The sequence below is a fragment of the Akebia trifoliata genome, chromosome 6, assembly GCF_017979445.1.
Source record: "Akebia trifoliata isolate Shusen 1 chromosome 6, ASM1797944v1, whole genome shotgun sequence".
Lineage (NCBI taxonomy): Eukaryota > Viridiplantae > Streptophyta > Magnoliopsida > Ranunculales > Lardizabalaceae > Akebia > Akebia trifoliata.
The window spans coordinates 25,457,722-25,472,282 of record NC_141380.1 but is presented as its reverse complement, the minus strand read 5'-3'; the positions used below and the strand labels follow the sequence as shown (position 1 = coordinate 25,472,282).

General features: G+C 36.4%; 1 protein-coding gene across 3 annotated transcripts in view; it reads right to left on the bottom strand.

Annotated features, from left to right (window-relative positions):
• The window catches only part of LOC147400499 (DNA-binding protein), a 30,362-nt gene extending 18,238 nt beyond the window's left edge, over nucleotides 1-12,124 (bottom strand). Inside the window, exons 1-7 of one of the 3 annotated variants that reach the window (XR_015179369.1) lie at nucleotides 11,919-12,124; nucleotides 11,626-11,730; nucleotides 11,437-11,505; nucleotides 9,886-9,975; nucleotides 9,676-9,759; nucleotides 8,853-9,017; nucleotides 419-606 (exon numbers count right to left, since the gene is read on the bottom strand). Coding sequence is in view for 2 of the 3 variants with exons in the window: in XM_086446200.1 (XP_086302326.1) it covers nucleotides 419-606; nucleotides 8,853-9,017; nucleotides 9,676-9,759; nucleotides 9,886-9,975; nucleotides 11,437-11,505; nucleotides 11,626-11,730; nucleotides 11,919-12,008 (791 nt within the window). In the remaining variant the exon portion in view is untranslated. The remainder of the gene's footprint in view (nucleotides 1-418; nucleotides 607-8,852; nucleotides 9,018-9,675; nucleotides 9,760-9,885; nucleotides 9,976-11,436; nucleotides 11,506-11,625; nucleotides 11,731-11,918) is intronic. The other 2 variants (XM_086446200.1, XM_086446199.1) reach the window with 2 other exon arrangements.
• Nucleotides 12,125-14,561: the final 2,437 nt, after the last annotated feature.

Genomic DNA, 14,561 nt, shown 5'->3' with positions numbered 1-14,561 from the left:
GGTAGGTAAAACATTTTCTCGAAAAATCAATTCCCTCCACATTAGAACACAAAAACACCTCATTTTGTCTATAGCTGATGATGCGACAGAATCACAGAATAATGAAAAAGAACAAAGAACATAAGTTCCCTAGTAGTCATTTTTTCTAGAGCCGATAATTTGACAACCACAAAACATGATAAAAATGTGAAGAAAAAAAAACAAACAAACAGCATAACTTCCCTAACACTCAAAATCGAACACTTCTTTGACACAAGAACTCTTTAGCTGCAATAAGATCCTATGTATGACAAAATTGACATAATGAAAAACACTGCAATAGAGTTATATTTACATATTATGATAACTGCACTAAAGGATACACGTAAGGCACCGATTTTTTTAAAAGTTTATGCTATTATATATGAGGCCATGGTACCTATGAGGAACAAGTCGCTCAACAATGTTGTCAACAGCAATATTAGAAGCAGCACAAGCAAGTATCTTTGATCCACGTTTCACTTCTTGTAAGATAATTTCCACCACAGTAGTTGTTTTTCCAGTTCCCGGTGGCCCATGCAACAAAAATACATTCTTGGACGAAAGAGCCTTTGAAATGGCATCCCTCTGGAAAAATAAAGGAGATTGTAACACTATTAAAACTTTAAAAGAATTGTTGTTCAAAAGTCAGTATGCATGCATGCAAGGACATAAGCACACAGTAACAAATAGTTTTGTATTCATGCCATTGAAAACTCGGTCATGAAAACCACCTTTATTGAGAATAATGCAATGAGGGGGAGGGACCCATATACTTCGTGAAAGTTGCAAATTTCAGCCAGGTTACCCCATCATAGATTAAAGTTTCATACTGGTTTCAGCCGAGAACAGAATGAAATATTAAACCCAAAACATTGAACAAGTAACTCAAGTCCCTTCAGAAACTCAGCTAGTGTATCCACATGAATGGGTTGGTCCAGGGTTAACTAATTCATTACTAAGTTACCGAACCACGAACCAGTTAGCGGTATGGTTCGCTCTTGATTTGTGATAAACAGCGAACCAAACGAGTAAATTATTTTATGTTAAAGCCGTGCTAAACTGACTCAAAAATAAGATACTCAAATCCACGTAACAAAACGAATTGATTATTTTGTTAGAGCCATGCTAAACTGACTCAAAAAAGAAAACACTCAAATCCACTCAACTGACGTGTCTGAGTGTATTTGAGTATCTCTTTTAGTCAGTTTATTATTATGTTTTTGTTTATGCTAATTTTTCACATCCCCCTCCACACATTGACAATATTTGAGTTTTCAAATTGGTAGCATGGCCCTTGGATCTTTGTCTTTATTGTAGACTAATAGAAAATGACCAACTCACCTTCAACTTGTAAATAAAAAACCTGATTTTTTCTTCCCAAAATCTATCTTCGATATCTATTTTACCCTCTCATCACTTCAACATTCAAATACATTCATGTCTGTCTCTACCCCTACGAACGACAAACCACAAAACCGAATTCAAACTGAGCAAACCCATGAATCAGGTAAGATAAGGTTGGTCTTCCTCTTCAAGTTAAGCCAAAGTATTGTAAGTGGCCACAAAGAATTAATTCCCTTGGTACTAAGGGAAATGCCCCTAAAGGGTGTTGGAATCCAATGGTAACAAATGACAAGGATGACTAAAGCACCACAATGTCTATCATCAAACTTAAGTTTGGAAACAACTAGTGTACCATAGTTGATCAAGTAAACAACAATCAAAAATTAGGTTAACTCAAAGGTAGACGTCTCTTCTCTTTCACTCTTGAGACAATATTCCGATGGAGGTTCATGCAATGTAGTGTCAACCAAAGAAGCATATTATCTTTATTTGTAAATCCTTGATTATATGATCAACATTTGTTGCATGATGCTCGGGCTACTACTTCACGCAGGCTAAATGGAAAGGAAAATCACATTGAAACTAAGAAACCCAAGAACTACTTGAAGTGTTTTATGCACTAAAATTGTTTGCCACGTAAGAACTAATAAGACCCTAAATTATGCTTGTATTGTGGAAGTTGACAAGATAAGCAACTTAAATAATGGTGGAAATTCCATAAGACCACAGCAAAGATAGAGCAGCTAGGAAGGTTCGAAAATCCTTTTAGGAAGCTGTGGACAAAGCAAAAATCCTTTAAAGATGGGTGATTAGCTTGCAGAGATTCTCTCAAAAGTATTGAGAAGAATAATTGTCAAGTCTCAATCTGAGGGCTTGGCGGGAATTTATAATAATAAAAGAGTTAAAAGACAAAAAAGCCGTTACAAAAAATAAAATAATAAAACTATTACTAAACAACTAGGACTAAATTAACTCTAGATTATTTTCAATACTCCCCCTTAAGCTGGGGCACATATATCAACTAAACCCAGCTTGACAATGTGAGAATTAGTAATAAAAGGACCAACAAACTTCGTAAGCATGTCGACAAGCTGATCTGAAGATGGTACAAAGACTGTCTAAAGATCACCAGATTTCTCCCTGAGAAAGTGAACATCAACATTAATATGCTTAGTTCTTTCTTGAATAACTGAGTTAGAAGCAAGCATGATCACAGACTTGTTGTCACAAAACAAAGTAGAAGAACCGGAAATAGGAAATTTTGTTAGAAAAGACCAAAGAAAAATCAGTTCACATGTGCCAAAGGCCATAGTATGATATTCAGCTTCAGTAGAAGAACGAGAAACCACATTTTGTTTCTTACTTTTCCACGAGATAAGATTATCACCATAAAAAGTACATAAACTAGAGGTAAGTCTCCTATCTGTAATAGAACCAGCATAATCAGCATCTGTAAAACACAACAAATGCGGCTGAGCAGTGGAAGAGTAGTCAGAGACTATAATGCAACTTCAAGTAGTGAAGAATACGATAAACGGCATCAAGATGAGAAGTACGCAGAGTATACATGAATTGACTGACCACACTAACCACAAAGGACAAGTCCGATATAGTGTTAGTCAGATAAATCAGACGACTTACAAGTTCTAATAAGAAGAAAGATCCGATAAAAGATTATCAAAGTTAGCATAAAATCGGTGATTCTGATCCATAAAGGAGGAAGCAGGACGACAACCAAGCATCCTCATGTCTTGAAGAAAATCCAATGTGTATTTATGCGGAGATAGAAAACCACAGCGAGAACGGGCCAAGAAGTACTTAAGAAGACCCAAGTCCTTAAACTCAAAAACACGACCAAATAGCATCTTAACTTTGTCAATTCATTATGCATCATCCCTAGTCACAATAATATCATCCATAAAAATCAAGACAATGGTACAACGACCATCTACTCCTCGACGAACAAAGCAGGTATGATCTGAGTGGCATGTAAAAAACTCCACAAATAAAATAACCTTAGAAAAACGCTGAAACTACACTCGCGGGGACTGTTTCAGGCTATACAGAGATTTAAGAAGGTGGCATACTTTCCCAAAATACTCCCTCTGAAAACGAAACCCAGGAGGGAGGTCCACATAAATAGCCTCAATCAAACCACCATTCAGAAATGCGTTCTTCACATCAAGTTGGTGAAGTGGTCAGAAGTGACATGCTACTAAAGAGATAAGAAGTCGAACAGTGGAAAGTTTGGCAACCGGAGCAAACGTGACACCAAAATCTTTTCCAGGAGTCTATGTAAATCCCTTAGCAACGAACCGTGCCTTATACCGATCAACAGTCACATTGACGAGATATTTTATAATGAAGACCCACTTACACCAAACGATACGCTCCCCAGATGAAAGGGTAACAAGTTCCCAGGTATTATTTTTTTGCAAAACATCCATCTCGATAGTCATAGATCTACTCTACTGAGGGTCTCACAAAGCCTCTGATACAGACCGAGGAATCCAAATATAATCAGTGGCCACAAGGTAGGCCTGATAAGAAGAAGAAAGACCTTGATAAGAAACAAATTGGACAATAGGATGATCAGTCACACACCCCCGCTTACCTTTGCGAATAGCAATAGGCAAGTGAGAATCAGAAATAGAAGGGATAAAGACAGGCATATGTGTAGAAGTAGGAAAGGATATACCTGAATCCAAGGAAGAGGATGGCATAGGAGGAGGAGGGCGAGGGTGATGAGTGTAGACCTTAAGCATCAACGAAGATGGAGAAAAAATTAGAGAAGGCAACACTATAAGAGGCAGGTCCTGCAAAGTAGATGTGGCACTAAAGTAGGGAACATTTTCAAAGAAAGTAATATCAAGAGAATGTATTACACAGTAAGAAACTGGATCATAACACCGATACCCTTTTGACATAAAGGAATAACCTAACAAAACACACCGAATAGATTTGTCATCCAATTTGGTGTGATTAGGAGTTTTGTCCTGAACAAATCACGTGCACACAAAGACTCGAGGTGTAATGGGAAAAAATATACTATCAAGTTGAAGGACATGAAGAGGCACCTGTCCCTTGAAGGTGCGGCTCAGGACGCGGTTAATAAAAAAAGCCGCAGTGAGGATTGCCATATTTCAATATGCCTTAAGAACATACATTCCTCAGAGAAGACACTGAACAGTGTTCATGAGATGGTGATTCTTACATTCTGCCACCCTATTCTGTTCAGGAGTATAAGGACAAGTCAACTGGTGAAGCATACCATGCTCATGAAGATGAGAATGAATCCCATCAGATATATATTCTCCCTCATTATCAGATCGAAGAAATTAGCAATGGTATTGAACTGAGTTTGAATCATTTTAAGAAAATTGACAAAAATATTAGGCACCTTAGAACGATAACGCATCAGATAAACCCAAATACAGCGAGAATAGTCATCAGTAAATGTAACAAAATATCTATGACCATTAAAAGTAGTAATAGGAGAAGTCCCCCCTCCCCCCATTAGAATGAACTAAATCAAATATTGCATTAAATTGATACATAAGAGGAATATAAGTACATGTGTGTTTAGAAAGTTCACACATAGAGCCATGAAATTTGTCTACTACAAGCAAATTTTAAAGCAAGAAATAAAGAACATAAGAGCTAAAAATTGGCATGTCCTAAACAAGCATGCCATAAATCTAGAGTCTGAAACAAAAACATGTGACTGCCAGAGGAAGGAAGCACAAAAGCTAGAACAGCAATAGGCTAAGATCCAAACAAGTACAGTCCATCCCTCTCATACCCCTTGCTAAAAATCATCCTCAAAGTTAGGTCCTAAAAAATACAGTAAGTAGGAAAAAGGTAACTAAACAATTTAGAGATTTAATAATACTACTTATAGACAAAAGATTAAGGGATAGGTGAGGGACTAGTGAAATCCTAAAAGATAAGGGGATGATGCCCTTGTTCTGGATAGGTGTAAGAAATCCATCAGCAAGGCGAACCTCCCTATGAGTTGTAGAAAAAGTATAAAAGGTAAAATGACTAGACTCACTGATCATGTAATCATAGGCACCAGAATCAATAACCTATGTCAGAGGAGCAGAGTCAGACTGAGTGACATGAAAAGCAGATGATGTACCTAAAAGCATAGTAACTGAGGCCATAGTCGAAGAAGAGTGATTGTGGGCATGAATCTGATCCCAAACAATAGTGGCAATCTGAGTCTATAGCTGTTGCAAGTCAATCATGCCAAGTGAAAAAGGAGGATCAGTGAGATGAGTGGATGATGACTCCACTATAACAGCATGAGGAGCAAACTATCCCAAAGATGGAGTGGAAGGAAATCGTGGTATCAGATGAGGATGGAGCTAAAAGCAACGGGCCTTCTCATGGCCAGTCTTCCCACAATGACTGCAAGTAAGGTCACTCCCTTTACCATGACCACGACTGCCACGGTCATGACTCCCTGATCCAAGGGTACGAGAGTTAGAGAAACTCGAATTGATAGCTAAGACCATCTAATCTGTAGTTAAGAGTAGAAAGACTGCTGAGGACCTGAGTCTAAGAAGGAACAATATGACGACGACACTCATCACTGTCAATAGTCGCAAAGACCTCAAATAAAGAAGGTAAAGGAATGGTGTTGAGGATTTGTGTCTAAAGGGCCTCAAACTCAAGTCGTAGACCCATAAGAAAATGGTAGGTATGATATCAAGCAATCATCTTAACCACATAATCGACTGCATCTGAAGACAATTTAGCCATAGACTCATAATGAGAAAGTTCTTCCCAATGTGACTGAAGAAATCTGAAGTAATCCACTACATTCTGAGTCCCTTGGTTAGTCTGGGCAATGTCTCGATAGATCTCATAAATCCTTGAGTCAGTTATGGAATGTGCATATGTCTGAGTAAATGCGAACCACAAGGATGAGACAAACTCATGGTTACATGAATATGGTATAGATGCACTGCTCCATGGAGTTAAATAGTCACGCAAGAATAGTGCAGTTGTCGATTTCCCATGATTCAAATTTGAGATCAGTAAGGGGTGATTTAGTAACAGTGCCAGAGAGCCATCCAGATTTTCCTCTACTACCTAGATAAAGGCGCACAAATCGAAATCATGACTGAAAGTTCCGACCATCAAGAAGGGCAGTAGTAATACGTTGGACTGAAGAATTAGACCCAAGAATTGTAGAGGACGTCGTAATTGCTTGTTCCAAAGTCATTGCTTTGGTTTGAAGGGAAGTCAAAAGAAGAAACTTGCAATACCAAGAAACACACAACTTCACGGGCACCCTAGGTGTTGTCGCAAGCCTCCCTAAGTTGTGCTCTTGTTGCCGCTAGCCTTCAAAGGCACCTATAGGTGCTACTCTCGCAGGCCTCCCTAGGCTATGTTATTGCTGTCGCTGGCCTCCAAAGGCACCTACAGGTTCTGTTGAACATAACTACTCCTGTTGCAAGCCTCCTCAAGCTTTGTAAGTGTTGTCGTAGGCTTTTAAAGGGAACAACATGGCTGCTATAGGTGGCTGCTGATGCCGCAAGCCTCCACAGACTTTGTAGCTGTTGTAGTAGGTTCCCAAAGGCACCCTAGGTGCTGTTCCAAGATCTTATAGACCCTGTAGTTGTTGCTGCAACTAACCAAAGACAAAAACGATTGAGAAAAACCCTAACGGAGGGCAAAGAACATTAAGAAAGTCTATTAAAGGCAGAAACACTATCGTAAGGTAAAAGACACAATGCAGAAATGCAGCATGTGATCAAATCCCTATCGCAACATGGGATAAAGGGAATAATAAACAAAAAGAAACAAAAAAGGCCCCCGAAGGAGAGAAGATCTAACGAAGCTACTCTAGGTTGGGTATAAAGGTCTAGGGAATAAATGGGAGAAGAAAAACAAGAAAGAAATATGGGTGAAAAACAAGGAGAGGAAGCAAGGAGAGGGGACAAAATTCCTTGACTCTGATACCAAGAAGAATTGAGAAGAATAATTGTCAAGTCTCAATCTAAGAGCTTAGCAGGAATTTATAATAATAAAAGAGTTAAAAGACAAAAAAGCTCTTACAAGGAATAAAAGAATAAAAGTTATTACTAAACAACTAGGAATAAAATAACACTAGATTATTTCCAATACTCTCAAAAGGAGATAAATATTCAACTTCATGGTTTTCTGAGCAAGTTGGGCAAGGTGAACATTTATGCACAAACTTGAGGCATGAGGCTAAGGGGGACTGTTGTAGAATAGTCATTTAACCTTTATTATTATTATGTATTTATTTGAAAGTCTTCTATTCTTTGTCTAAGGGATCTTTTCACTCCAAATAAAAGACGAGTTTTTTTATTATTTTAATCATTAGAGTTACGAAACACATGTTAAACTAGACTTTTTCAACAATAAAAATGGAGTTTTTTGTGACTATGAGTCTAGGACCATGATAAGCAGTAGAAAGGGCCCAATGAGAAAAAAAAAACTAGAGATGGGGTAAGCAGTGGCACAACAACATGGAACCTTGTAAAGAACAATGGGTAAATCAGATTTGTAAGTGAGTAAAGATGACTCAAGGATGGAATTGCCTTGGGGAGCTGACTGCAAGGGGACTTTTGGCAACAAAACTGAGAGTGGTGATTCTTGGCTGTCTGTCACAAGCACATGACTAATTTCTTTTGAGGAAGATGTGAGAATGTGAAATTCATTGAAAGCTCAACGGAAATAGGAAGATCAACAAGAGTAGGGAGAACAATAGATTGATGAGCCACTAAAAGTGAGGTTGGAATCATGAAAAGTATGGTAATTCCTCAAAAAGTAACATCCACCGATGTAAAAAACTTGTGTGACGTGGGATCAAAGAACTTGGAGCAATTAGAACATCCAATAAAAATACAACTGACAGCTTTGTTATCTAATCTATGTTCGGGACGAAAATCCTGAACAAAGCATATACACCCAAAAACTTTGGGGTCAATATGAATGTCTCCTCCATCTACTGTTTAAGAAGCTTCAGCACATTTCTCTGTAGCATTATTTGTGGGAAAGAACTGCCTATTCTGTATCAACCATAATGGTGCAGTTCAAAACAGAGGGGAATTGTGGAAACCAAATGGACCAAGGTATTAGTGAGCTATTCGAAATCCATGGATGGAATGGAACCACTAAACAAGAATTGTGTACATCACCTTTCTGAATTAAGGGTCAGCATGGCGGGACAAGGATTAGTTTCCTACTAAAAATTAACAATGACAAGTTATAAAAAGCATATAGAACGCGTGCTCTTGAAGATCATTTTTTTTCCTTCTTTGGAAGCGATCCAATTGTTTAAAGAGCTTAGCAAAACATAAACATTATGACTTAATTCACGGAAAAGTTTTAGTCAGATCCTAAATTGAAGGTCTATTGAGTAGAACTAGCACAAGTGGTAACAGATTGTATAATTGCAACAGTTTACCCAATATAAAAGGAATTATGGAAAGCAAAGCCTTAAACACCTGTGAGTGATCAAGGTTGGAGTTAAACGGGTTGAACGGAACATCCTTCTTTGCCATGGTTGGTGGTTTCTCTCCATATAATACAGGAACTAAATCAGCAGCAGGTCCCCTTTGCACACCTTTGCTCAGTTGTATCAAGGTGTCCTTCAACCTCCGGTACGTTACCTGCAAAAAAAAAAAGCATGCTCATAGAGTCTACACGGTGATGAATAGGCTGATTTTTGGCAAGGATGATCACTTCACCATGGAGATGATCCTCACCCAAAAAAAAACAGTGAACTCATTCTGACATTTCTAGGCCTGCCAAAAGAGGATTGCAAATTGAAAAACTCTGGACCCTCATTTTTACCATTAACTTCAACTCCTCCAGATTGATGTAGTTAGAAGTTCCAGAAAGGGTTCTTTGTGTGTGTGTGTGAAGAAAATCTCCATGGTGAGAAGATCATCTTCACCAAAAGTCAGTACCCGACTACACCATGTGAGTGAGTCCCATGAGGATGTTTGGTTTTGTGTGTCAACATATACTGTATGGCATCCACACACATCATTATACACTTTGACCTTCAGAACTTCAAGGGGAAATGAATGGAGAATTGTTATTTGAATTTGAAATGAAGCCCTCATCTCCAACTGAACGAACCTTTCAACACATGATGAAATACCAAACTACCATGACTTATCCATCAGTGAAAAGTTCACTCTAATGTTTAAAACACTTGCACTAAGAAGGTGATAGATGGTTTTCAAGTAAATTACTAGAAATTGAAAACAACAGAATGATAGGAAATAGTAGGGTATTAAAATACGCTAACAAAAGATATACCTCATTTGCGACTTTCTCAAGACGTAGAGGACTGTTTAAACCCTCTTCTGGGATATCATCAAAAGCAACAGTGATTGAAGAGTCCTGTATCATATGGAGAACAAATTACAAGACCAGGATAAATAAGGAGTTTCTTCGTCACTATGAAACAAAAAAAAAAGGATACAACAATTAATATTAATATCATCAGTCTGTTAGAACAGAGAATACCTTTAGACGATAAACTACACCTTGTCCTATGGAAGGAGAACCTAAATCAGCCTTGTTAGGTTTTAGAACAACCACATCATGAGTGCCAAACTGGAACCAAGAAAAATCCCAATAACTCAGAAGTCCTCTTAAGAAAAGATTTAAACTCGTGCAAAAAATAGAAAAATGATATGTCCTCTGATAAAGCAATTAATAAAACAATTTGTAACAATCTCAGCTTTTTGGTTGTTGAAGTACAAAAGTAATTGATGATTACCCGTTGTAACAGTTTTAACCAAATCAAGAGTAAAACAGTAATAAGAGTTTCTTCTCACTCCATTGCACAGAGAATCTAAGACAAAACTCTTCTATTGTGATCAATAATCTATGTTGTGTTGAATTAATATCTTTTTTCTTCTTTTTTGACATGTTAATTACAGTATTTCATTATTGGTCAAAAGTTTAGCACCTCGTCATAGTTAAGTTAAGTAGAAATTATTTCATATTAACCTAGATTCTACTAGGTTCACTAGCAACAAAGAACAATGAGAACACCAAAAACAACCATGCATAGAGGTACGCAAAGTATTTTATGTGGTTCATCGTTACATCCAAGAGCACGTGAATTGAACAAAATACAAGAAACAGCCATAACCTACATCATTGTTATCATCATCGACTATTCCTTATTCCAAATATTGATTTTCACAAACTCAAGACAGCTAAACAACAAAAGGGCTATCTAAATAGAAATTGGTAATAGATAAATTTGAACTAGGTAGTTAGAGCATCTCCAACGGCGTCTCAAATTGAGATGGTAATTCCAAATTTTGAAACGGCCTCCCATAAATGCGCTCCAACGCACGTCTGAGGGTTATTCCGTTTGCTATCTGCTAGGAGATTTGGAAGGAGTTAAACATAAGATGCTTTGAAGACAAGGGTGTGGATACTTCAAAGGTTTCTTTGTTGGTCCTTTCTTGTACCTATTTTTGGTGTAAGGTGTTTATCGAGTTTAGGGGAGTGTTCTTCGAGGACTTTGTCGCTCGGTGGTATTGGATTTGTTTTATTTCCTTACCTTAGTTGTTACTATAGCTTTGTTGGTCTTCTTGGCCCACTTAAATTTCGTTACGGACCAACAACAACAAAAATCGATGCTATATTTGGCATTGATTTTAGCATATCTCAAAAAAAATTAAAGTGTCTTTTAATTATAAAAGGTGTCCTTTGGATTATGTTTTAACCAATTGTCATCCAAACAAATAAAGAAGTACCTTTCGGATTATTATTATTTTCTTACCAAATTGCCATCCAAAGCATATCAACAACATTTTTTTGAGATAAAGCATTAGAGAGGCATGTTCCAAATATGGCATTTTCGCACTTTCTTGTCTCAAAATTTGAAATGGAGAGAGGCAAATATAGCATTACCATTGGAGATGCTCTTAGCATCCACTTCTAAAATGTCTATTTGGAAGAATGTTTCAATCAAGAAAGAAATTGATACTATAACGGCCATACATTCCAATAATTGGAACTATGGTTAGCATAGGATAGGGGCATTGAGTCAGATACCTTATGAGCAGGAAGGACATCTCCTTTAGTAGATTGAAACTCAAGAAGGGTTTTCCCCATTAGTCCCGTCTAATTTTCCGAAGTGAAGAAACAACAAACCAACCGTAAGAATAACAATCAATTCAGTGTGCTTATCAGATGTCAATTAAAAAACTAAAAAGAACCAAAATTCAAAATAGATAAACAGACCTGAGCATCTACACACTTCAGATTAAGAATGGTGGAGCCTCTCTTTTGAGCAGAATCGAGGTTTCTCGATGAGCCTGAATTAATGGAGGTCGATATCTCAGCTTCCTAGTAACAGTGACAAAGTATAAATCAGTGTGTTTGTGCGTGTTCTTCCGACTTCCAACGATCAAATCAACCAAAATGCATTTTTTTATTAAAAAATGTCTTTTTTCTCATTAAAAATATACAAATCCTTATGACTGTTTTTGCAAACGAATCGTTGGAATCCACATCAGGGAAGAGAGAGAAAGGACCTTTTCCATATCAATTAAGGGAGCCATTATCGAGACAAATTCTTGCAGAGAAATTGCAGGGACTTTCTTGTTGGTCTTTCCTCCCTCCATTGCTGCTACCTTGAGAGAGAGAGAGAGAGACGTTACTGTGCGGCGCGGCTGAGTTTTAAGGCCGCAGGTGTGGATTAGTCGATGTTTTTTCTTTTCTTTTTTTTCTTTTTTTCTTTTGTTTCTGTTTTTTACAAATTTAGACATATTGTTCACGGTTTTGGTTAATAATAGAGTTTGCCCTGCATACGGCATGCTGGCACGGAGACCTTCCCAGGGGTTCAAAGTGTAAAACATGAAGTACAAGGTCTAATTTAAAAAACAGTGTAGAGGAAAGATAATAAACATTAAGGAAGTGAAAAAATGGAAGACAATAAAGTGGGATAATGCGAATTTTATTACTTTGCAGCTAGAGTGGGATGTCTATTCCCCACAATTAAGGGTGTCAATGGGTATCCAATTACTAGATTACCAGATGTACTCGAACCTGATTAGTCGATTTTCTTTTACTATGGATCCGATCATTTTTTTTCAAGTTTGATTCTAGGTAGCTATCTCAAGGTTCCGATGAGACTTGGGTCTCCTTCAAGTATCCGACTGGTATCTAATGGGTATTTTATTTATAATATTGATTATAAAATTAATAATCTAATTTTTTTTTTTTAATTTATTTTTTTTTACTCTTTTTCCATGTGAATGTCCATTCATTTTGCATTTTTATGCAATTTCAACAACAAATAAATGGTCCGTATCATAAATTTTCACAATTTATTCTCAAAATTTTGATTTGCTTGAAGAATTCATTTTTAATCTTAACTTTAAATTGAGGAATTACAATTGTTACATTTAAAAAAAAAATTTCTCATTAGAAAATATTATTTATCTTACTGGGTACCCAATGGGCATCAAGTATTTGTAGGTCGAGTTTGGATCCTAAATAAGGTCTCCGTTCCGGTTCTTATCAATCATTGTGTCTTATTATATACGCTAGAATTCGCTCACGCCAACGACACATGCATCCTTTTTGGAATTAAGGCGGAAAAAGTAAGAAAAAAGTTAAGGATATTATTAAAAAAAATTATGTTAAAAAATAAAAGATGAAAAATAATATAATGGGTTAAAGGAGTAAAAGATGAAATATGATAAAGTTATAGGATAATAGAAAATTAGATTGAAGTTTGACTCCACAAAAGTGATCCCCACAGTTATGTTTTATTATATAGATTTTAAATACCCTGAATTTTCAAACTATTAACATACTCCTTTCACCAAAATTTTCTAAGAAAGCATTTATTGCCACACCAACTTTTACTAAAAGCACCTCCAATAATTCTTCTAACTTAGTAAAATGGGTGTGGCAATAGGATAAAATATTTGATTATTTTGATATCTATTGTTAGCACCCCCAAACTTTTACTTATTACACTCCAATTAAAAAAATAATAATAAGCCAATGATTAAGAATAAGTAAAAGTTGAGGTGTTAATAGAAACTCCTTGTCTATATTTTTCTAGATTCCTATTTGTAGGGGTAGAGTTATGTGGGGACAAGTACCCCTTATATTTTGATCGATATTAGAGTTAGCGCCATATGCATACCCAACCTTTTAATCTATGTTAGAGGTAGTCTGCATTTTTTAAAGTCAAATTAACAATTTAAAAAAAAATATATTGATTTTCCCACGTATTTTGTTTGATATTAGAGATAGCCTCCTTTATTTTAAACTGACTAACACACATTTGTAATTTGAAGATTGCTTCAAAAATTTTCAAAATGAAAAATACTTTCCTTAACAACTTAGTAAGATTTTAACTCTTACCGTCCTTCAGCTCAAATGGATTACACCAATGCCTTGCTTACTAACTTATTAAGATTTTAAGCCTTAGTAAGTGTAGTTTTGCTCAAATGGATTACATTGGCAATCCAACACCAAAGCCATCCAGATTTCATGGGAAAAGTCATATCCAAACAAAAATTCTTTTGGACTTGATCTAGTGTTTTGAAAATGGATGGCTACTGAACTTCCATCTAAGTCTCAAATTTAAAATTAAAATTCAATGGTAAAAAATATCTTTTTTTGGGAAAAAAAATTCCAAAGTTCATAGAGTTTTGTCCTTTACAAACTCGAAGCATTGGATCATGGTTTTGGATGCTACAAGTTAAGCACAAGGACCCTTAGTAAGGGTGAAATCCTTACTAACTTAGTAAGGCTAGTTGAACTCAATGGATTATCAGATTAGCAATCCAACGCCACGGCTCAGTAGATTTCATGGGAAAAATTGGCTTGATCTAGGGTTTTGAAAATGGATGGCTATCGAATTTCCACTATACTCTCAAATTTAAAATTAAAATTCAATGGTGAAAAATAAAAAATAAAATTGAATTCTATTTTTCAAAGTTCATATAATTGTGTCCTCTACAACCCTACGGCAACGGATCATGTTTTTTGATGCTACGAAGTGTGATCAACGACCCTTTCATTAGGCTAGTCGGACTACTAAAAAAAGACCATGAAGGCCTATCACCATCATCATTATCGTCATAATTATTACTATCACAACCATCATCTTCATCTCATCACTATCATTGTTTTCATAATCACCACATTCATCCACA